This window comes from Copidosoma floridanum, unplaced genomic scaffold, assembly GCF_036245765.1.
Source record: "Copidosoma floridanum isolate Cflo_tuat_1 unplaced genomic scaffold, Cflo_Japanese_pri ptg000021l, whole genome shotgun sequence".
In the NCBI taxonomy this organism is placed as follows: Eukaryota; Metazoa; Arthropoda; class Insecta; order Hymenoptera; family Encyrtidae; genus Copidosoma; species Copidosoma floridanum.
The window spans coordinates 29,308,549-29,333,373 of NW_028321898.1; the positions used below are offsets into that span (position 1 = coordinate 29,308,549).

Sequence of the window (24,825 nt, forward strand, 5' to 3'; positions counted from 1 at the left end):
GAGTTGGAAAAAAATAGCCGAGATATTGTCATCTCCTCAAAAATATGTTATTGAAAGGCTTGCATCGTATTACAATCATTAAACCTGTAAAAAAAATAAAAATAGAATTGCACCCTTAGGGTGCCTGTACATGGGCGTCTTAATGTCTTAAGACTGTAAGCCAAACCTATGGCGGGTGATTCAATTCAAACTGACGTTAACTGAATATTGATATAATTTGTTTTAAACAAGATAATAGGCATCCTGTTCATAACAAAACTATGTTACGTGATTGCATTATGATATTGGAAAGATATTTAGCCACCAAAACTAAAAAAAATTTTGTTAACGCTGAGTCGTTCAAAAGAGAGGTTATGTTGACAAAATTATTGTATTAACATGAATTGTAGAAACTTTTCAATTGATGCCTTAAAAAACGTTCTAACGTTATAATGTAATCAGGTTACATAGTTTTATGATGAATAAAGTGTCTATTTCCTTGTTTAAAACAACTTATATCGGTATTCAGTTAACATCAGTTTGAATGAATCACCCGCCATAGGTGTCGCGAGAGTCACGTGACCTTTTGGAATCTCAATACATATTTCATATTTGGTTATGTACACACAATTTACGTAATATTCTTAATTCTTCCTTTGTTTTGTTAATTTTTCTGTGAATAGTATTATATTATCAACAAAGTGAGTTTTAATAATGTAATGCATAATAATTGACGCATCAACACAGGCTTAAAAAAACATTAATAAAAAAAACCTGCCACTCATACACTATTAAAGTACTACTCATAACAACAGGTATTTGTCAACTAGAACTTACGTCACATATTTTTTAAAACATTAAAATAGTTAAAATTTGTATATTCATTCAAAATTTAAGAACCAAAATGGATGAAAATTACACCAAGTTAGCCAAGTTGGTAAAAGCGCCTGATGAAATTTCAGTTGAAATGATCCTAGACAGCGGTTATGACATAAACTATTCAGTGCCAGCCCATAGCCCAATTCTATGCTTAAAATGTGAGTGTCTGGGAAACACAGCACTACACTTCGCTGCACAATCTGGAAACGCATCTATTATTGACTTACTAATTAGTCGAGGTGCTGATTTCACCTGCAAAAACAATCAAGGCTTTACTCCACTTCGACTGCTTTGGGAATCTTCCAGTGTTAATACTAGTGATCCAATCATCAATGAACTGATGTCTGCTCATACAGAATATAAAAACCCAGCCAATCCACGGTGCAAAAACGGAATATCTCATTTTCATATAGCTTGTATGACAAGAAATTTAGAGGTAGTGAAGTTCTTTCTTGATGCTGGTGTTTCAGTTAATCAAGCCATTAATGTTGATTCTGTCAGATTTCCTGGATGCACGCCATTGCACTTTGCAATAAACAATGAGGATAGCAATATGGTTTTACTGCTTTTAAAATATGGAGCTGATTGCAATCATTTGAATGCTTGTGCAATGAGTCCACTGCATTTGATTGTAAACAAGCAAGTGCTTGGGTATTCCTACAGTGAAATATTAAACAACGATTGTATTCTGGACTTGATTTTTAAACAAAATGTCAATGATTCGAACCCAGTTGATTGTGTTGGCTTGTCTTATTTACACGTGAAAGCCATAACAGCATCAGCATCCAATGACGAAAATTTTTGCAAATTCAAGCAGTTTTTAGAGAAATTTTCAAAACAGGGCATGGATATTAACGTTCCAGTGAATTTTAATTCTCCAGTGTGGCCAGGTTACACACCTCTGCATTTCGCTGCCCTCTGCAGTTGGGAAACTTTCAAGTTCTTGCTGGAGAATGGAGCTAACATCTTGGCTAAAGATGCTCAAGGTACAACTCCACTTGACTTGTGTCTAGAAAAAGATGATGGAACAAAGCTTGTCGAGATTTTTCAGACTCAAGAAAAATTAGCATCAAAATTTGAGAGTGGTACAAAGTTAATCGATATTATTTCTATATTTAATACTACAGATACATTTCGGGATTACATGAGAAGTGCAGATATAAATAGGATTATTCCACCTGATGCACCGTTATGGCCAGGCTGTACGTTATTACATCTGCTTGTTACATTTTTTGAAACATCTTTCTGTAATATTGCTGATAAAAACATGGAAAATGACTGCAACAATGGACAGAAAAGCATCTTCAGGGTCAAATTATGTTTACAGTATGGAGCCGATTTGAGTATTCAAAACAATAATGGAATGACGCCTCTTCATCTGGCCTTTTATATGAAAAAACACGAATGCGTTAAAATCATTTTAGATGCTGTTGATACTCTTATTAATTGCACTGATCGATATAATGTATCCCACTTGCACATAGCCTGTTTTTATGGTAATTTGCGAATAGTTGATAATTTTGTATCCAACGGAGCCGATCCTAATGTCCAAATACAGTGTCATCATCAAATGGTTAACTGCACACGTCATAATGACCAAATTCTGATCAGAGCCGGCTCTACACCATTACACATAGCAGTAGCAACTGGATCCGTAGAACTGGTGAAATTATTGTTGAAGTATCGAGCTGATACTACCCTTACCGATTGTGATGGTCTAACTTGGTTGCACCGAGCATTTACAAGCCCATACTTTGAAAGATTTAAGCCTTTTTTGTGGTCAGATTATAAAGCTCTCAAAACAAATTCTGTAGCTCCTGGTGGACTGTCACACTTTCATGTGGCTTGTTATTCTGGAAATTTCCGTGCAGTTAAAGCTCTTATGCCCAGTATAGATACTATTAAAGAACAGATTAATTATGTTCAATGTAATTCACACATGTTGCACTTGGGAGATAGCCTTTTACATTTAGCAGTTAAGGCTGGCTCCAGACAAACAGTTGACCTACTCATTAAAAATGGAGCAGATCTGAATGCAACAAATCCTCAAGGCCTAACTCCGCTTCAGCTAGCTGTATTTTTAACGGGTGATATTCCAGATGTAGTAATCCAGCATCTTTTAATGGAGTCCCGCAGAATGGGGAAACTCTCTGAAACAAATTTGATTGGAGTTCAAGTCATGTATGGCTTAAAAAAAATATATCTGTACTTATCAAAGGCTAAAACTAAATATGAAAACTTGGACAGACAGGGGATTGAAGCTCTCCTCCAGTACAATGACCTGTATCCTCCAGTGAAACGAAGTCTTGATGCCATTCAAAAATTCAGAGGGCACGAGTTCTACAGTAAGTTTTTTTTCCCCGTACTTAAAAAAAAAAGACTGAATGTTAATACTTTAACAAGTTCACTTTTATTTATTTATTTTTTTTTTTCTCTAGATCTATGGAGCATCAATAATATTTTACTTTTGCAATTTTCGCCAAGTCAAAAACTTATTGTAAATCATCAAGGACTGTCGTCTTTCCACATTAGCTGTACTGGAAACGATCTAGACATTGTCAAAGAGTTTTTAGAATCTGGTGTCAATATTAATTCTCCTGTGAATCATTTCGCCTCTAGTCACGCTGGATACACTCCGCTGCATTTCGCGACAGTATATGGTACTGCATCAGTAGTTGAAACACTGTTAAAAAATGGAGCCAATTTCAACCTCGAAGACGCCTATGGTTATACGCCAGTGCATTTAGCTGCGTCGGGTCATGCGGAAAAATTCAGAGTATTTTTGAGGTATGTATCTTTAGTTAAAATTAATGAATAAAAATCTAGAAAGAAATCAGCGACCACTCAAAGATAACGGTGAAGAACCATTTTTATTTTACAAAGGAGAACTCAGAATGACTATTAATTTGTTAGTTGTCATTTTTGGTTTTAGGAATGTTTTAAATTATGGTTAAAACGAAACCAACCAGTCTTTTTTACATACTTAAATTAATGAAAATCTTTAACTGATTGCTGATTTTTTTTTGCGCCGATTTTTACAGCCACGATAGGCACGTACAACTATAGTAATGTCGCTGTTGTCGATGGTTGTGCGTTTAAAATCTTTTACGAAATAATAAGCTTCATTGTTTTAATGAAATTTTAGATCATCAAACATGAGCATTGACACCAAAAATATATATGGTGAAACAGTTATGGATTGTCTCTTCAAAAATTCTTTCATCGATAGACACGTATTTCTTGAGTTACTATATTATGGATGGATAACAGAAAGCAGCGATTCGGCTACTAAAATGTTACTCATTAAAAAATCCATGAAGTATTGTATAAGCGACGACTTGCAATTTTTTATTTCATGCATACCTCATGTGAGTGACGTTGATGCCCATGGCTGCAACATAATTCACTATTGTGTCATGTTTTATGATTACTTCAGGACTGTCCATGAATTTGCTTCCATAATTGAATCTTTTTTGAAATGTGGATGCGAACTTGATCAACGAGATAATCTAGGTAAATATCAGGGTATTAATTTATATTTGTATATTAGTACGAGTTGAAATATATAAATTTTTTTTTCTTTTTTTTTTTTTTTAGGGCGAACACCTCTTCATTATGCTTTACTTCGAAACAATTTTATAAAGATCGATGCCCTTGTATCACTCGGAGCTGACATTAACATGGTTAATTCTACACAAATTCCATCGTTTTATCTTGTCTTTTACGCACATATAGTCTTACTTCAAGCCGCTGGCTTGCATGTTAATCCTATAACACGAGTCAGGGACGACGATGTACAAGAAGCAACGCAAATCGTCCAGTTGAAACATATGAAAGATTTAATCATTACTAAATCATTTTCCTTGCGCGATTTTCTCACAGAAGAGATGGTAAGAAAATTTCCAATGATGCCCAAGCACAAGCGCCAAGTCATCCTTGAGTACATGAACTGTAAAAATTTGCCACAGAAGTTTCCAGATTGGGTGCCTATTTTTAACTTGCAGCGAAGGAAGGCTTTGAAGAGGGAAAAACTGTTCGAACCGGCGAGATTTGCGCTACAAAATCTTCTGGACCCAAGGTTACCTGATCACTGTTGTGAATCTATTTTAATGCACTTGAGCAATGATGATTGTCAATCTTTGTTGAGTTGTTATATGTCTCATGCTCAAAAACAATGAAACTACTTAATTGTATTTTTAAAGCGTAGTTTTACATAACGACGAATGTTTGTTTTTTTGTTTGATCTTGAGGCGTGAGTATCAAGAAAAAAATTATTAAACTAAGTGTGCTCGAGATTTTTAATATGCATAATTTTAAAAAATCATAACAAAGATGCTCATTTGTTATTTTAATAAAAATTCCATGTCCATTAAATTTAAATTGTAACAATAAAGTTTATTGTACCTCAATTGTTGAATGTTTTGTTCCTCCTACCTTCTAAAGCATTGTTTTATGATCAAGTATGCTGAAACTAATCGTAACTTTTTTTAGTAGTATTCGCCTAAAGTTACAATCTGTTACAAGAAAGGCACTTCAAAAGTTATACATACATAAAAAAGTTTTGGTGAGGAGTATAAAAAAAAAAAAAAAAAAAAAAAAAAAAAAACAATATCTTTGAATTAACGAATGCAATACACTTCACCTTGAAAAATCAAAAAAAAAAACCTTTATCTCATGTAAAGGGTGAAAGAAAATTAAAAAAGGGGGGGGGATCGTCTGACGCCGAAGGAACAAAAAAAAAAAATTAATTACCTTGGCGTCTCCTCCAGTGTCGTGAAAATGCCCCTCTGGCGCTATGCTTTTACTTTTTCCACAGGAAAACGAGATAGGGTTAGTCGCCCCGCCCCTGCAGAATTTTTCACGTCATCTCGGGTGTGCGGCGCCCCTTTATAGGAGCACAGTTTCGGCATTTTGAAAATAATTAAAGCCAAAAATGTATGTATATTAGTCACGAGTAGGACGGCAAGGCGCCACCCTTCCGACCGACCCATCCCTTCAGCAGTTTGTCAAGTTGGAAGGATAGAGGGGAAGTGTAGACGGAAACCGATAATTAATTTTACCAACAACAAGGGGATATAATTGTAGAACAAAATATCGCTTCCGTATACTCACCGCTTTCAATATTTTTACTTCTTCAGCTCGTATGGGAATTGAATAAAAAAATATGTACTTATGTTTACTGCTAATGAAGTTTATTTTTACGTGAAGATCTATCACAAACTGTACATCTATGGATTAGAATAAAAAATGAAAGTACGTACTACTAGAAGTACTTTATGTTATTACATGAACAAATCAATACGTTTGTGTGTAGAGACTAAGAAAATAAACATAAGTTTTACGTAATCGTAGAAATTTTCTAAATTTGAAAAAAAAAATCGTGAAAAATATTTGTAAAATGATTAAATTTTTACAAGTCACTATAAAAAAAAAAAACAGCTTAAAAAATACAATCAAAAACTTTTTTTTTCAATTAATTTAATCTCGCATTAGGATCCCACATGTTTTGTTGCAAAGGTAAATAATCAACAGAGTTTCGTTGATTCAGCTCATTATTGCTTTGTTGAGTACATCTGTAACCGTTTGAGTTTTGTTGATCTGATCTAAAATTGTTCGCGTTTTGTGAATCATAGTTATTGTGATGATGATGGTTCTGAGTCACGTAATTCATAAATTTAGAGAAACCAAGAAGAATCCTCGACTCGTATTGGCGCATTAAATATCGCACTCTCCAGTTTACATAGTTTTGAACTTCCTTGTTACCAGCAAATTTATTAGCGAAACTATTGGGGTTGTTAGGCGTTTGGTACGGTTGCTGACGTACGTACATACTTGTATTCGTTGTCCTTTGAATAAATGACCTTTTATTATGCACATTTGACGAATCATCGATGTTTTCTTGATTTGGCAAAGAGAAACCAGCATCATACATATTACTTCTTGAGTTGTTACGGTTGTATTTAAAAGGACCAACTTTTCTCACTTCCAGTCCGTCATACTCTGAAGGAAGTGAGCCACAAGCTAGAAAAAAATGGAAAATTTATTTTTATTTTGAAATGAAATTGTTTACTTTTGTTACAGTATTTAATTTTGCAATTAATAACCGATAAGATGGGGATCAGACCCGTTTTTTGCACTGAACGCACTTATGCCAATTATTTTAGTCCACCAGGAAAAATCCAGTTAACATCTCATCAATTTTTTTAGGATTATTAACTACTATAATCCAGAGACAAGCACTAAATTCCAAAATTAAATTAGAAAGTGAATTGACTCACCATAACACTGTTCGCACTCTAGCTGTGGAAAATCATTTTTGCACGTTTGCGTACTTTTGTCAGTCTTTGGACTGGCCAGTTGTTGTATTTTATTTTCTACAAACGCTTCGATCACAGCTTCGACAGTGTCGAATGAAGCTTCTCCCGACGATAAAGCTGGCAACAATTCACCAACTAAGAAGAAAACATGTAAATCAATCACTAGATCTTACTACACTGTAAAATTAAAGATTTTTTTAGCCAATAATGAGAAAACTTACGGCTAGCATTATTTTCCCTGCTGTTATTTTGATTTTGGGAGTTATTTGGATCATCGTCATTGCTGCTAGTGCAACTCCTAGCATCGCTTGCATCAGTCTCATCTCTGATGTTACTGTTCTCGTCACCGAGCCACGTGACATCGTCGTCCTCATCCTCCAGCTCTTTATCGTACTTCTCAACCTTCACCTCCTCCACCACCACCTCTTCGTCATCGCTCGACAAGCATATCAAATTGCTGTCATCGGTGTCGTGATCACCTGCTGAGGTCTGCTCTTTAGCCTATTAATTGCAATACATGAAAATGACGGATGAACAATAATATTAACCATATTTTTAAAAATAAGGTTTACATTTATACTCACCGGCGAGGACTTAGTTTTTATCGGCATGTGCTTTGTCTGTCTGAATTTTGCTACCGGATTGCAGAGAAACATTCTCGAGAAAAGCGATGTTTCTTGTATACGTAAATTAGAGTTATTAAGTACTGTACAGGAGAAAAAAACTCAACGATGCACGGATGCAGTGATGTATGCCAGCACACCTGTAACTGACTGCTTGACACACACGTATGGACGTAATGCCACAAATGCTAACATGCTTGATGGCGGCGACAATTTAGGTTTGTTCAAGCCCCTTTTGGTTTGGTATATTTTGTTAAGAGAACCGAACCGAACCGTTCGGTATACCGAAGTTCTTTTGATGCGAAGATCTCTCGGAGCGCTCCAAGGTGGATAAGTAAATGAACAAACCTACTGATTCGCTGATTAATTGTCACGTAAACAAAGGTGCCTCCCCCGCCCCCAAAGTCCCCATTTAGGTATTTGTTTACTCTTGGTTAATTCGATAGTATAATCTCTTATAGTTAAGTGCATGTACAGTTAAAATTATAATTATACCGGATATAACTGTAATTCTTTAAACAATATCAGCCAAAGAGAAATTTCACAAATAAACCCCCCGCTTCCACTTCGTAGCAAATTGTAACCTATAAAATATCGCACGTGTGTCTAAAGAGACCTCAAGAAGGTATTACCAAAAGACGAAAAACAGCTTCTGTTCAGGTACAGGTTTCGTTATTTATTTATATTGTCTCACTTGATATTCTTTAGATGATAAACGTGTGCATCTATACATGCTTTATTTTGGTACTGTCAATTTAAAACAAAAAATTCAATCGAGATTACTTTGTTTATTATGAAAACGTATGTAGAAATACTACAATCATTCATCGACAGGATTTAAATTTCAAATGCCCTATCTCATTGAAACATTTATTTTAGATGAACTTTAGCAATGAAAAAAGATCACTTGGAATATTTTGAAGAATAGTAACGATAATTGGTTCTGATCACATACATTACTAGGGCCATTAATGATGTCATCTGACGAAGACATGGACAATAATTATATCATGTTATCGAAACTTATAAAAGTAATGAATTATGATTCAACTGTTGTAATTCTAGACAGTGGTTATGATATTAATTATTCAGTGCCAGCCAACAGTCCCGTCCAATATTTTAAACCTGATTGGTTGGGAAATACAGCATTGCATTTTGCTGCTGAATCAGAAAACACATCTATTGTTAGTTTACTACTTAGTCGAGGTGCTGATTTTACTTACAAAAACAACAAAGGTTTTACCCCATTACGTTTCCTTTCTGAATACTACTGTGAAGAACGTGGGATCAGCATAGCAAACAGTGCCGTACTTCAGTTGTTATCTGCCCACATTAAATTCAATAATCCAGCAAATCCACAATGCAAAAACGGAATATCTCACTTTCATATAGCTTGTATGACAAGAAGTGTTGAGGTTGTAAAGTTTTTTTTAAACGCTGGAGTTTCAGTAAATCAAGCCATTAATGTTGATTCTGTCAGATTTCCTGGGTGCACGCCATTGCACTTGGCAATGAAAATTGACAATGAAGATGTGGTTCAAATACTTTTAAAAAATGGAGCAGATTACAATTACTTGAATGCAGTTCAAATGAGTCCCTTGCATTGTATTATAAAAGAGATAATTGATAAAAGTTGGCGCAGCAAACGAATACTGGAAAACGAGCATGTATTGAATACAATATTTAAACACAATACAAATTCGTTTTCGAGAGATTGCATTGGATTGTCTTATTTACACGTGAAAGCCATAACAGCCTCAGCATACAATGATGACAATTTTTGCAAACTCAAGCAGTTTCTAGAGCAGTTTTTGAAAAAAAGCCAGAATATTAATGCACCAGTGAATTTTAATTCTCCAGTGTGGCCAGGTTACACACCTCTGCATTTCGCTGCCCTCTGTAATTGGGAAACTTTCAAGTTCTTGCTGGAGAATGGAGCTAATATCTTGGCTAAAGATGCTCAAGGTACAACTCCACTAGATTTGTGTTTGAAGAAAAATGATCTGTCGGAAATTTTTCCCACCCTCATGGCTCAAGAAGTGTTGGCTTCCATTCAGTTTCAAAATGGCACAAAATTAACTAATGTTCTGACAGTATTTAATAGCCCAAAAAAATTAAAAAATCATTTGACAACAGATATCAATGCCATTATACCGTTGGACTCACCACTGTGGCCAGGTCGTACGTTACTACATCTGCTTGTGATCTTTTTGCATAAATATTTAACTTACAGTAGTTTCAACGATTCTGATGATTCTGGTGATTTTGATGACTCTTATAATGATTATTTGTATTATCATGATGGTTATTTATATCAGGAAGTTGATGAAGATGACTTCTACTTAGACGATGACGATGACGAGTATGACGATTACGACGATGACGATGACGACGATGACGATGATGATGACGACAACAATGATGACGGTGGAGTTAACATAGACAACGAGAATAACGTAAACGACGATGATGACAACGACCCCACTGTTGAAGAGGATGATGACAATGACAGTTTCGACAGCAATGACAGTGACGAAGGCAGTAATAATGTAGACAGCAATGACTCGGATTTTCTGGTTATAAGTGCAGAAGACGTGAAATTATGTTTAGATAGTGGAGCTGTTACAATTCAAGATACAAATGGAATGACACCTCTTCATCTGGCTTTTTATAACAATGATTTTGAATGTGCAGAAGTTATTTTAAATACTGTCGATACTCTTGTCAACCCTGTGGATCAAAACAAGATATCACATATGCATATAGCATGCTTTTATAGCAATACACAAGTGGTAAGTCGGTTCTTAAAAAACGGAGCAGATCCCAACATGCCGATGAAAATTAATCTGCGAGATGTTTGTGAATTGCTCAACGACACCAATGTTCCAATTAAATGTGGATCTACACTTTTACACATTGCAGTATCAGTTGGTTGTAAGGAGATGGTGAGATTGTTATTAAAGTATGGTGCTGATTCCACTCTCGTTGATAGTGATGGATTAACTTGGCTGCATCGAGCATTGATCAGTCGGCATTTTGACAAATTGAAACCTTTTTTATGGAGGAATTCTGAAGTCTTGAAACCAAATACTACAGCAATAAGTGAGCTGTTCTCTATATTTCATATAGCCTGTTGCTCTGGAAATTTAGAAGCAGTTAAAAAGTTAATATCTCGAGTAGGCGATATTAATGAGCCCATCACAGATAAATTAATGGAGCACATTCAATACATTCCCTATCACATGAGTTTAGGGGACACTCCTTTACATTTAGCCGTCAGGGCTGGATCTAGGAAAATAATTGACCTGCTTTTAAAAAATGGGGCCAACCGAGAAATAAAAAATACCAAGGGTTTTACTCCAGCTCAGTTGGCTTTGTTTTTAATGGGTGACATTCCACTCACGGTAATTCAACGTCTCGTTATGGAATATAACAATGAAAAAAGCAAGTTAACAGAATTGAGTGTTATCTATGCTTTCCGAATCATGCATCTGAAACTGTCAAGTACTGAGAAAGAAAAAAAGACTAAAGAACAGTATTACCAAAAAATTAAAAATTTACTCTGGTTTCCCGAAGCTGATCCTAATTTACAACTGAGTGTGGATGCAATTACAAAATCAAAATTAAGTGATTTTCAAAGTAATGTAAATTTTTTTCTAATTCAAAAATGATTTATGGTATTGTAGTAAAAAAAAATAATAATAAAAATTTATTTGTATTCTATCTAGACTTCTGTTGCTCCGAAAGAATTATCAAGTTTCAGTTTTCACCAAGTCAGAAACTCATCGTGAACCCAGAAGGACTATCAGCTTTTCATATGAGCTGTACAGGGGATGACCTTGACATTATAAAAAAGTTTCTCAAAACAGGCGTTGATGTTAATTCTCCCGTGCATCACCTGGCCTTTCATTTCCCTGGATACACTCCACTGCATTTTGCAGTAAAATTCGGTGATAAAAGTGTAGTCGAGTTGTTATTAAAGAATGGAGCCGACATCAACCTGGAGGACTCATACGGCCATACTGCAATAAATTTAGCAGGAATAAGACCTCAGAGTGGATCACTCGAAGTTCTTTTAAGGTATGACTTTTATTTAAATAAAAAAACTAATGCTTTTTGTGAAATATCTTTTTGAGTGAAAACTTGAATCATTACAAATGATGTTCTTAATTATTTAAGCAGTTTAACTGCAGCATTAATATTATTTTTCACATTAGGTTACGCAACGTTGATGTTGCAACAAAGAATACACTGGGTCAGACACTAATAGATTACTTTCTCAACAAAATTTACATGCCTGAACACCAATTCGTAAAATTTATTAAACAAACTTCAGGAATAGAAAACATGGACTCGGCTATTAAAATACAACTTGTTAAGGGTTTAATAGATAAATATTCTTATAAGATTCTGCCGTCACTAGAAGACTTACTGCCCGACTTGAGTGATGTCAAAAGTGATGGATGTAATGTCATTCATTATTATGTACAATGCAGTCGTTACTGTGATAGTAATGAATTTGCTCATCTCGTTGAAAAACTTATAATACGTGGTTGTGAACTAGATCAACAAGATGATAGAGGTAAGTGATGAATATTCAAACATTTTCTTTGCGACTTTATCGTGGATGTTATTGAATTAATTTATCAGTGCTAGTGTTGTTTTTAGTTAATTTTTTTCTCCAACAACAAGTGTATCAGTCTGTTTCATATTGCAGCATTTTTTTCTCCTTGTCAATCCTTGTCATTACCATCAATTAACAATTGTCTCTTTTTACAGGGTGGACACCTTTATATCTGGCTGTACATGTTAATAATGTAAAAAAGTTCAAAGCTTTATTGTGTGTTGGAGCTAATATTAACTTAATTGATGATCCTCATAGTATAAGTGAATGTTTTTACAAGCCTATTCAGGAACACTTGAATAAACTCAAAGCTGTTGGCCTGTACGTCAATCCTATCCTAGAAATGTCTTTTTATGATGATAATGTGGATGTAACACGAGAAATTATCCAACTGGATGACATGATTAAAGTAAAGTTTACTAAATCATTATCTCTGCGCGATGTTCTAACCAATCAGTTCGTGGCCAAGTTTCCTATGATACCAAAGTGTCAGCGTCAAGAAATCCTAAGTTACATTGATTCTAATACTTTGCGACGAAATTTTTCAAAGTGGCTGGGAATTTTCAAGTTTCAATGTAAGAGAGCGTTTAAGAGAGAAAAACTGTTCGAACCGGCGAGATTTGCGCTACAAAATCTTCTGGACCCAAGATTCCCTGACCATTGTCTTGAATTTATTCTAACAAACCTGAGTAATGAAGATTATCGTAATTTGGCTCTGGCCAAGAGCAATGATTGGTAAGTTTATATACCTAGTGTAGTGATAAAATAAGCCATAATCCATAGAAATCGTATTATAGATTCGTGCAGACCTGGATAAAGTAACGTAAAAAACGGGTGACAGAATGGCCAATATATTTCAATAAATTTTATATTATTTACAAAGGAGCTGATACAGTTAAAGCTAGTGTATAACATACATGATATTTAATATCATTGTAACTTTTGCTTAACGGATGTTGCCAAAAAAAATATAAATTAGAGCTTGCAGTCTTTATGGATTAAAAGCACAAACAGAAAAGTTCTTAGTAATATTATTTTGTTTTTAACATACGATGTTGTAAATCTGCAACATGATTGTTTATAAGTTGTGTTTGTTTTACATAAGTTAATGTCAATAAAAATGGAAATTAAAATTTCAAAATTTGAAGTTTTTCAGTTGATACTCATATTAAAGAATAAAAGCTAGTTTTGCCGTATTATTAAAGTTAAAGTAATATATCATATTTTGAATACATATTTATGGTAAACACTTCAATGCCTTAGTTAGCTAAATTCTAGGTACGAATTAATAAATTAAAAATTAATTATGAAAAAACTTTATTGTATACAAATGAAAAATTATAAATTTTATACATGTGTTAAACACATAAGTCTTTCACGATACAAGTCACGAAAATAATCATTTTCAAAATACAAAATATACAGAAAAATTTGTTAAACAGATAAAGACAAATACGTGACGACCAAGTATCGATTAACTTTTAAACTTCTAATCAAGCTGTAAAAAAAGCAGTCAAGAATATTCAAAAGTACGTAATTTACTTAAGCTATGCATTATAGTAAGCATAGTCCAACATCTCTGAAAAAAAAGAAAATTGCCCATATAAGAGAGATCTTAAAAAATAGTATTCCCTTCGTCTTTCTGCAACTTGATTGAAAGGTCTGAAATGTCTCTGATTATGATGATAAAACTTATTGTATCTATTGGTGGAGTGTGTGCAATAAGTTTTATGAATAAATGGCTTGAATCGTTGCATGCGTTTAGGGTTACTTTTTTTTGGAGAATCGCTTAACGGATCCGTGTTAGTAGATGCATCACACATTGCAGGTTTATCAAGGCTTTTTGATTGTGCCAAAGTTTCATTTATTTCACTGACACTGATCGACAGCTGCTCGTCATAGTCTATTAAATGTATAAGACTATCAATCTTAACTTAAATAACAAGGTATATGATAAAAAACATTCGACTAAGGTTGTTACCTGCAAAACTATCTTTTTCTCCAAGAGTTTTATTCAGATCAGCTGCTGTTTCAACTTCCTCGCTTACGTCGCATAACTTGAATTTCACCACGATTGATGATTCTTAAAAAATATTAACGAAAGTGATTTGGTTAAAACTGCAGATCGAGCGTGTATTTGGACTTAAAATGAGAAAAAAAGTAAGCCTTACCGCTGTTGACGCTGTTACACAAGCTTATCCCATGATCAGACTCCGAGCCTGAGCTGGTTTGGCTCTGAAACAGGGAACAACAAAGTCAAGATAATCCATGCATGAGGAACAAAAGACAAACACTAGGTATAAATGGCAGTACTTACGCAGTGGGGCATGATGAAAAATCTCTAGCCTTGAAAACCAAGCGAATACGTGTACCTCAGCTCAGAAATCAGAGTATCACAGCTGATGAATGCGATCGAGTAAAATCACACGGCGATGAAGGCAGCAATTTAAGGTTAGGTCTTCTCACACTACGAAATCATATATTAGTAGCGTATACTATAGACGGACAGATATTCGCGATCCCTACAGCATAAGGACCTTGTGTTGTAGGGGTCGCGAATAAGTATCTGTACTTACATGCACGCGTCATGAAGATTTAAAGAAGAAAAGAGATCCGGCTGCAATCCGGCATCCGGTTGTTAGGCCAGTTCTACATAAGTATGGCTAGGCTACGTGTGTAATGACCATTTGGTTACGGACACGAACCGATTTTCAAGCTCGATATAAATTCTAATATTACCTCACATGGCACTTATCGGTGACGACTTTTACAATCCGTTACTCTAGGTTGCGGCTGGTTTATAAAATCGAACACCTGGCGCTACTTTTTAATATTTCAGGCAAGCATCGATTGCAGATTTTTAAGATTCACGTAATGTTAGGTACTCTTTGAATTTCAATTTCAACAAAATTTAACTTTGCTTTTTACACAATTTACAATTGTTTACGCAGATTTATAAACACTACTTTTATCTTAGTCAAAGCTTTTTAGTTTTAATAGTATATAGTAATAACTACATATAATTTCCTATGAGGTAGCTGTAAAAATGTGTAAAAAACACCGATAGTTTGAAGGCTAGATAAAAATCAAGAAAGAAAAAAATCGTTTTTAGGTGTGTTGGCGATATTTAAAGAGATAAATATACGAAATCGAACTGCCAGAGTTTCCCTGTAGACAGAAATAAAAAAAAAAAAAAAAAAAACTTATTTAGTCTTTAAAATGTTAAATAATGATTTTCAAGTACAAAAACACGTAACTTACACACATTTGTGTAACCACAATCAAATAGCTGAGATACGATCATATATTATATTATACAATAGACCCATCGTTTATTCACACCACACGTATGTACATACGATCCGATTGTTCCATGCTCGTTTCAAAATTACTATCCCCCAAACAACAACCACGGCTATATTATACGCGGCACTTCTCTGGAAATAGAGCACAATATCGATGTTATACTCGTCATCCCATTAAATCAATCAGCCGCACCGGTACACACAAATGCGCGCAACCAAAGGATAATCTGCCGCAAACAAACGACGACTATATATTTATATATTGTATCCTTAAACGCGCAATAAGTGTAGACTATTATATGCGCATTGAAAATTTTACACGGTGTATCCCGCGTAATAAGTATCACCCTCGAATGGAAGCCTCTCCGTGCACGGCGCGAGGTGCGAAGTTTATATATTATATACTTGTACACATTAAAGCGGGAACGATTTTCCCGGCATTAAAAACTCGTTTCGCTCGTGTGTACAACGTCGTTCAAATGGTATACCTATACATATATATACATAAATATAGCAACAAAAGCCTGTGTGTTACAGTTGTATGTACATGTATTCTCGATTAGGTCCACGTTCGCACTGTATATAGGTATAGGTGTAGGGAAGAAAAAAATTCTTTTACAGAGAAAAAGCGGAACGCCGGATAATGACGCGATAATTAGGCTCCGCGAACACGAGGGGGATAAAAGGAGGTGAGCCGCAGCTTCCATATACATTGTTGATGAGCGCCTGCATGGTCCAAGAGGGTTGCCCGAGAGGGAGATTTCGGATCTTTGTCTGAATCGTTTGGTAATTAATTTTTTTTTTTTTTTTTCGAGTAGATCGGTATCGCTTTATGGTGCTTCGATAATCGGGTCATTGGGCTCAACAGGGTATTTATCATTTTCAAAACCTTACGAATGTCTTATGCGGTATAATCACACAAAAAGGTGGAAAAATCCGGGCGATTAAAGTCAAGCAATCAAAATGAGTTTAAATCGATCGACGAAGATTTAGTATTGATCAAAAGTGACGAAAAAAAAGTTGTTTTACCTTTTTTTTCAATTGGCCCCACAAAAAATTTGGTAACAATTGTACAGGGATAAACTTTTCGGGAGTAACTCTCATTTCTCTCACCCTTTGAAATAATTTTATATACAGTACAAAAAGAAAGTATCACTTTTAGGTACTTTACCCATTATAAGTATACAAAATGTTCTGAACGTTCATCTACCTCGAATCCACTCCAATATCAAACAATGCCGAGCGCATATCGTCGGAAAACCGCAAGTTGACCCTCTCGCAAGGCCGTGGTTGCATCCACAGGTATATATTATAGTTATGTACATATACGTGTATTATACAACCTTGTATTAAAAGAAGATCTAGTCACCGTAATAGCGCCGCAATGACAAAGACGAGATAGCAAACCCGTGGCGGAAGAGACATGCATATACACGTCAGAACGAGAGCCGAAGTATAATATATATATATATATATGGCTCCTGCGTGTACACTTGCACGATGCATGCATAAGTATACATTTACGTGCACTTGTGTGCGACGCTTTACGGCTTAATGCGGGAGATTTATTTCTTTACCGTTACACCCCCCCTCCTTCTCTCTCTTGTGCGCTTGTCATATCCGTACAGTTCGTTGACGCTTTGCGGAAAACTTATGCCTATACACTGTCACATATATTTTTTTCAAACTGTGCGTGCATGCATTTGTGTTTACAGTTAATTGTTGCATATCGGTGATTATGGAGAATGATACGGAGATTTGTTCGGAAGAGCTCAAACGGTTCTTGTGTTCCATCGGATGGAGTGTTAATGCATAATTTGTTTGAAAAGTCACATCTTGGGGATCAACAGTTTCTACATACATGACAGAAGAGAGCAATAAAAAAGAAGGCAACATTTCAAGCCCTGAATCATTAAAATCTGTCAACTAACATCTGCCGTATGTCTTATTTGCTATAAAAAAACATCGTAGGATTTTATTCATGAAAAAAGAAACGAAATAAAGTAACACGATGATTCAAAATGAAAAATGAAGCTGTTGTTCGTGGGCGAATACACAAATTTTGATAACTTTGTAATGTGGTGTATCCATCTTTGGTCCATTTTCCCCCACTTCTGCATGTAAATTTGATTGATTCACACAAAGCTCTCTTACTTACTTAAATGTAGCGTTTCCGATGGATGTATTAAAAATACGATGTTCTTCGTCTTGAAAGGTTCAAACCTGCATGTAATAGAGTCGTACACATACCTGTATACACAAAAACTACAATGCCACCCGGGCAAGAAGATCAGAGAAAACCCCCACCGCGACGCGTACCACCTACCACCCAAGCGTATATTATATACTGACCCGTAAATCGACCACATAAGAGGGACATCAAAGGATTTCTACGGAAAACGCCCTCCCCAGTTAAAATCACATAATTCGTCGTGACGAGATCCACCGGTTATTCATATAGTCGCGCAGTACTGCCTCCTTTTTTTTGGGTGATCCGATTTTTTCCAACTTCTTTTTACGCGTAGAAGTGGCCCGAGAGGATACCCCGCGACGTTCAAACATATTCTCGAGGGTTCATTATGACTATATTTACTGGGGGAGATTTTTGGTATTCCTCAAAGGGTGGAGACGTTGGTAACGCCCGTGATATATGAACAACAACAACACAAGGGGTTTTCCTTTCAAATCGAAGCCCCATTGGCGTGGTTATTCATCGTTTTTCCGGCGTTTTTCTCCAGGCTTGAAAATTTGTTAAGGAACGAATCGATTTTAGTCACTCGCGTGTAATACGCGCTCTCGCGGGTGTTTATTGTGCCCCGATGGTATGAAAGTGCGTTACGATGACCCATCGGTGCCCATATGCCGGGTCGGAACCCCGTTCGATCGGCAAAAGGGCTACAGCGTTAATGACACCGCGTTTCAATTTATCACGCAATGATGTTCCGTTAACATGTAAAAACGAGAATTATTTCTCGAAAAAAACAAAGTTGGGGAAGAAAATTAACGAGCAGATACCCCGTCTGTGTAAGGTATAACCCTCGGAGATAAGAATCTCCTCCGTCGGCGGGGCTCCATCAGCATCTCCCAACGGAGGCAGAGAAAAATAACGTATCCATCAAGCCGGGGAAGAAATATTCACGTTAGAGAATGAGCCATCATCGGTATCTCTATATCCATATACCTATACCGATATTTATATTTGTTACATTATATCGATGCGCGAAAAAAAAGAAAATTATGCGCGCTCGTAAATAACGGCTAGTTGTGTCTACTAGAAAAAAGAAAAAAAAAAACTATCGAAGCAAAATAGTAATCACATGAAGCAAATGAGCTCGCTTCTGGGTTTAATTACTCGAATCACGCCCCGTGCGCGCATATATGTATATAGACCACCTCTCGAGGGCCGTCTCTCTCGATTTCAGTTCTCCTCTCCATACTATGGGTTATTATTCATCGGAGCGCGCGCTCCCGTTCCGCTTGCGTGATATATGGATTTTCCCCTGCGGTTTTCATTAACTCCGATCCGGGATATACGGAGGTCCATGCGTTTTTTTTTTTTTTTTTTTTTTTTTCCCTCTCCGCGGTGGTTCCTTCGCTCTCCCTTGCTTTGACGATTTTTTCGAGCTTTTCTTGAACGTACCGGGGAGTTTTTACACCATACCCCGCTCGCTCGGGGGTCCCTTTCTATATCCCTCTTTCGGTGCATTCTTGGCTGCACTTTGGTTTATTGTAATGAAGCTGTCTTTGTGTTTTTTGATGCACGCTCGAGATATATGGCTCTTTTCTTGTCTACTTTTTTTTTTTATCTCTACTTTGTATAGGTTGAAAGGCCGCCCTCTGTCGAAAGGTTTGATTGATGTTTGTTTCCAATATTCGAGCTTATTGGGTAGCGGCATTATTCTCGACTTTTGCTGCAATACGTGCATTGCAAATTATCCCAATACATCGGCAAAATTTAAGAACGTGCGCTTTATAAATGCTGAAAAATTTCCCTTATTTGTGTTCTAGAAGTGCTCTTACGACTCTTTTGGCACAAATCTAATCCTCATAAATGTTGTTTCTTACATGAAATTTTGTAAATGGTATATGGTACAATTATTTTAACATGATAAATAACATAAAAAGTCTAGCTCGATTAATTTCTTACAGAATAGTATTAAAGAAATAGATGTGTTTAACGTCACTGTAGTTAAAATTTCAACGAGCATACACGAATTGTTTTTAAAATTCATTCTCAATACAATGGTCAATATTGAGTGGAAATTTTTTTATTTATAATTGTTTGTTACTTAGTTTTCATGAGATTAAAACTCATTTTTTTGAGGTTCACTGTGCCACCGATAACCCCCTCAACATCAAATAAAATTAAAAAAAAAGAAAAAAAAAAAACAGTAGATGAACTCCAAAAAGTCTTGAAATTCCCCAAAATACCCCATAATATACACAATCTGGAGGTAGGTCTGAAAAAGTGGAAAAAAAAAAAAAATTTGTAGAAAGAATTTGTCTAAAAATTGACTAAACGCACACAACCCACGGGGGCTTCTGTCCATCAAGCGTCATGTAAGTGCCAAGCATTGATATACATATACAGACGTGTGTGCAGTCGAAGGTCCATCGGTCAACACATAGCTGGCGGTCAAAGAGCAACGTAGCTCAGGGGCAACTCCGCAAACCATAAATATACAGTCTAGGCCGGAGTACAAGCGCCCTCAATAATATATAGTATATTATATACACGTAATTTTAGACGGTAAAAACTACGAGGGGCCAATATACGTGCAACCTCTGCTAGAAAAGTGGGGCCGGCTCGAGAGGGTATAATTACCGGGTATACAAAGTCGCGGCGGCGGCGATTCCATTTCCGAACGAGGCCTTAATAGATGAAAGCAATCAATTTTCGGGCGTCCCAGGGGCCTCCCTCCCTTTCTCTCCTTTTCTCTTTTCCATTCCTTCGCCATTCACACTATAGGTTTTGGGGGGTTATACACAATACACGCGCCCGTGGAAAAGTTCGCTCTCGAGGATTCTCTATTTCTTTCCGCCTTTTGCTCGTTCGACAAATTTTTTTTTTTTTTTTTTTTCCTTTCATTTTCTTTTGATTTCAATGAGAAACACGCCGTGGGTGCGTGTGTCTTTTGCTCACGGGAGTGATGATAGCGGCCGGGCTCATTGGACACACGCCGGGAGCTCAATGGCGAAACCCGCGTCTTTTCATTGTCCGTCAGACGTGGCTTCTGGGCCCTGCGCGAGTTTTATTCTCGTTTTGGATTTTTTTTCTTTCTTCTTCCTTATTTTTCGTAAATCAAGCGTAACTCGTGCGAGTTGTGACCGCGCATAAGGCGATGTACCTTTTGGGAAGGAAATTAATTTGGTGGCGCGTTTTTTATATACAAGGTTGAGTCGAAAGTCGGCTTTTGTCAAAGTTGGGCGTTGGATACCGAATTCTTTGGTGGTTTTACGATTGATTACTAGACCACGGATTGCGTGGCAATTGTTTTACCCAAAGATTTTGTCAATGTAATTATAAAAATTGTGTATTTTATATAGTATCGATTTTGTTATTTTTACTATACTTGAAAAATCCAGTCGTCATTATTTGTTTAGGAATTTGAAAATTTTAACATTAATTCAATTTAATCCAAGTTCATCCTTTTTTCCAGTTAAGTGATGTTAGTTGCCGTTTGAGTCCAGAAAATAAACATTCCCTTTCATGGCACCCAAAAAAATAAAATGGTCCATTGTGTATATATGGTATAATATAATATGTAGCAATCACAGACTAAAAAACAAACTGCAATCTTACCGTTCGCACATTTTTCTTCTTTTCTATACAAGATAACTCGCGATTTCTTCATACAGTAAAGTTTGTTTCAAAAAGGTCCCGAGTCTCCAAACTGGACCTGCCATTGTATCCTTCCTGGCGACCGAGAGGAATCTCGTCGTGGGAAGAAAAGAGACTCCGTATACGGTTGCAGACGTTGCACGTATATAGCTACGGGGTCCAGTATCGATTTTTTTAGGAAGGGGGCGGGGATTACATCGCCCGGCTCTGCCAAAATAAGCAGTTGCGTGTCATCGCCGTCATTAATTCACGGATCGACAAAATATTACAATGAACGACCTATTAAGTATATCATCGTTTATTAAAATTATACTATAAAAATAGTAATTTTTTAAAAAATAAAATGCCCTTTGGTTGAAAAAAAAAAAAAAAAAAAAAAATCCCGCATCAATACTGTCAATAGAGATCTCGAAGGGCGTTAAAAAGAGTGAGCCATTAGACACTTCCTTTGTGAGAAAAAAAAAAAAAGTCTGTCAAGATACGTAGGAATCAAGATACGTCCCCAAGCCTTTTTCCCCTAATGGGTCAAGCCGAAGATAAGCCCCACGCGACGCGCATAACGGTCCCTCGTAAAAACCCAACAGAGGCACAGAGAGAAACTTCCTCTTGTGCCACGGAAGCGTTTGGGGGGGAAAGGGTCGAGAGCTCGGCCAAGAGAGAATTAGGGAGGATGAAGGGAGAGAAAGAGGCGCGTTCGCGCGCGTCGCGAGGGTGGCACAGATATACATGTAAAAACGAGAGGATTATCACGTCTTTCGTCTCCGGTGGTGGCTACTTAGGCAGATAAAAAAAAATAAAAAAAAAATAAGAGAAAGAGAAGTGAGCGAACGCCACAGAAGTAGGGGCAGCTTACACGGGCTTGCGAACACGTGCTATCCGAGCCTCGTATAGCACTGGTGCGTGCACCTCAGCATCGGTGGCGAAAAGAGGAATGTCCGAGATCGGGTTGCCTCTCTGTACGGACCACCGTAGCGAGTCCCCGCTCGGCGCACCAAATTTCATCCTTACCCTGTTTTCGCTAATTGAGCGAGTAAAGACGTGGGGTAACTGGACCCGCGGTCTCTCTGCTCCCGAGGTATTTTTGCGCGGTCATGCACTGGGTATTTTTTTTTTTTTTTTTCTCTCAAAATTTGATGACATGCCCAATTTCGAATATAAGCGTTAGTGGTTTTGGTGACGTGACGGAATGACATTATAAATGGATTTTGGATGGAATAGAAAAGCTGTAGGTTTACATTTTTTAATCCTCCTTCATTGTGTTTCACACCTGATGTTTTATTCCCAACTTTTGGTAATTTTTCTATTAATGGTTTCTCATCGATGTAAACAATTATTACACTTGATATTTGTTTTTATGAATTTCTAAACGCAAAAAAAATTAGTTTTTTGAATAAAATGCATTTTTTTTAAACTTTTTATTCACAGTACAATATTAAAAAATAATTTTTTTTTTCTTTGACAGATTAGTATTGTCCGTTTTGTATATTAAATTTTAGTGTTGAGTATTTTCAATGAATATTTAAATGCTTATTCAAGTACTTTGAATTTTTTTTCCAAAATTGGTTTTTTTTTTTTTGGTACAAGTTGGTAATGCATTACATTTTCAACAAAAATTAAATTTTTAAAAAGTTATAAAAGTGTCCGTATGATTAATATCCATTCAAACGATAATTAGTTAAATAGTAGCTGTGCAATTAAAATTTTCTTGATACTAAACAATTTAATGATTGTTCAACTTCACCAGTTACCTAAACAGGTTTGTCAAAATGTGCACTCGACGTTTATTGCGAGTATTAATATTACACGCAGCCAAACACTTTCGCGCATAGACGCGCGATTCGAGTGTGCCTGCCTCGAACGCAGTCGTCCGTGTAAAAAAGTGCGCCCAAACGTAAAATAAAAGGCGTAATAAAAAAAAGAAGATGCCTCGGCGATCGGGAGCGTATAAATGAACGGATGGCTCGCGTAATTGCTGTATAAAAATTGCTCACGTCGTTATCGTGTTGCCCGAAAAATCACGTCGAATTTCGTGGCGTCGTTTTTCGCACCTCCCGTCTGGGTCTGTTGTATGGCGCATTGTTGGCGTCTTCGACGTGCCATTAAAACCAACGATGTTGCACTCGTTTTTTGGGGGAGTACGTGCATGGGTACAGTTTCCTTTTTTTTGGTGTACCTTTTTGAAGGGATGTAACGTTTCATGCGCACAATTATTTGGTAAATTACTGTTTTTAAGAGTGTTTGTTTCAACGGGTTTATTTTCGAGGCGCGAAATCGGCACTTGTAAACACCACCGATTGATTAGCGTAAATCGATCGAATTATTATAATAACTATATTGATTCTCGTAAACGAGAGAACATAAGCACGTCAAATGTGATACGCGTTGAGAAAGATGTGGGTGAAAATTTCTCAAAAGCAAACATCGTTTGCACTCGTATTTTAAGTGCGTTTTTTGTATATTTTTCATTTTTGTATAGATGATAGTTGTATTTATTTTGGTATACTGGTGATAGTTTATTAAATAATTGTATTGGTTAAGTAAAGTTTTGTAAATTACCAGAGAACACGGTAAAAAATAAAATTAAAAACAAAAACGACAGTAATGTTGTGTGTTTACGTGGGTGTAAATAAATATATTTTTAAGCCGTTTCTCGCTATTAGGTTTTTTGTTTTTGGACATCTATCACCGCTTGAGAATAAAATTTGCATTTAACCGAACATGTTTTATATACAAACGTATTTTTTTCGAGTTTCAGTCTTCGTTAAAATAATATACATATCTAAAAATGTTTGTAACAGCGGATAATAAATAAATAGACTATAAGTCGTTTTCAATGTATTCGAGTAAAAACTGAAAGCTCACCTTCTTCCTACTCATATCACACATTTATTACAAATCAAATAAGATTAAATAGTTTAAAAAGCTTAAAAAAGAAAAAAAAATACACTATTACTTTTGTCAAAAGCACGCAATTACAAAGAAAAAAAAAGTCCTCCAGATCGTTCGAGTAAAGTGACGTTGGGCCGTGCATATTAATATACATTTCAAAGGGTTTCGGTGTCCGCAAAGGCAAAAACCACACAATGGAAGGCCGACCGGAGTAGTTTTTCCCTCCTTTCCCCGTAAATGGCACGCCGGTAATGCACCAATTTAGATTTTGCACCGACTACTAAGTGGACTGTCAGAAAAACCACAATGTCCAACGCGATCGCGTGCCCCTTTCTTTTTTTTTTTTTTTTTTTTCCCGACACTATTG

At 36.2% G+C, this 24,825-nt stretch overlaps 2 protein-coding genes across 3 annotated transcripts; one reads left to right on the forward strand and one right to left on the reverse strand.

Moving 5' to 3' along the window:
- Positions 1–680: 680 nt before the first annotated feature.
- Positions 681–13,432, forward strand: LOC106647642 (uncharacterized). Its single transcript, XM_089594848.1, has 13 exons — positions 681–794; positions 877–3,203; positions 3,297–3,645; positions 4,004–4,371; positions 4,456–4,989; positions 7,254–7,325; positions 7,438–7,646; positions 7,824–8,041; positions 8,751–11,437; positions 11,527–11,878; positions 12,016–12,380; positions 12,578–13,157; positions 13,220–13,432. Coding segments are annotated over exons 2-13 (8,055 nt in total). The 5' UTR covers positions 681–794; positions 877–883; the 3' UTR covers positions 13,221–13,432.
- A 290-nt stretch (positions 13,433–13,722) lies between these two features.
- On the reverse strand, positions 13,723–15,050 carry LOC106647816 (uncharacterized). 2 transcript variants are annotated; one of them, XM_089594888.1, is made up of 5 exons: positions 14,999–15,050; positions 14,740–14,889; positions 14,594–14,657; positions 14,404–14,505; positions 13,723–14,325 (listed from the first exon to the last, which is right to left on the reverse strand). In XM_089594888.1, the coding sequence occupies exons 2-5, from the start codon at positions 14,749–14,751 to the stop codon at positions 13,970–13,972; spliced, it is 534 nt and encodes a 177-aa protein (XP_089451014.1). In that variant the 5' UTR covers positions 14,752–14,889; positions 14,999–15,050; the 3' UTR covers positions 13,723–13,969. The 2 variants fall into 2 exon arrangements, with proteins under 2 accessions (XP_089451014.1, XP_014219842.2); XM_014364356.3 differs by lacking the exon at positions 14,999–15,050 and having other exon boundaries at positions 14,740–14,956.
- Between the last annotated feature and the right edge of the window lie 9,775 nt (positions 15,051–24,825).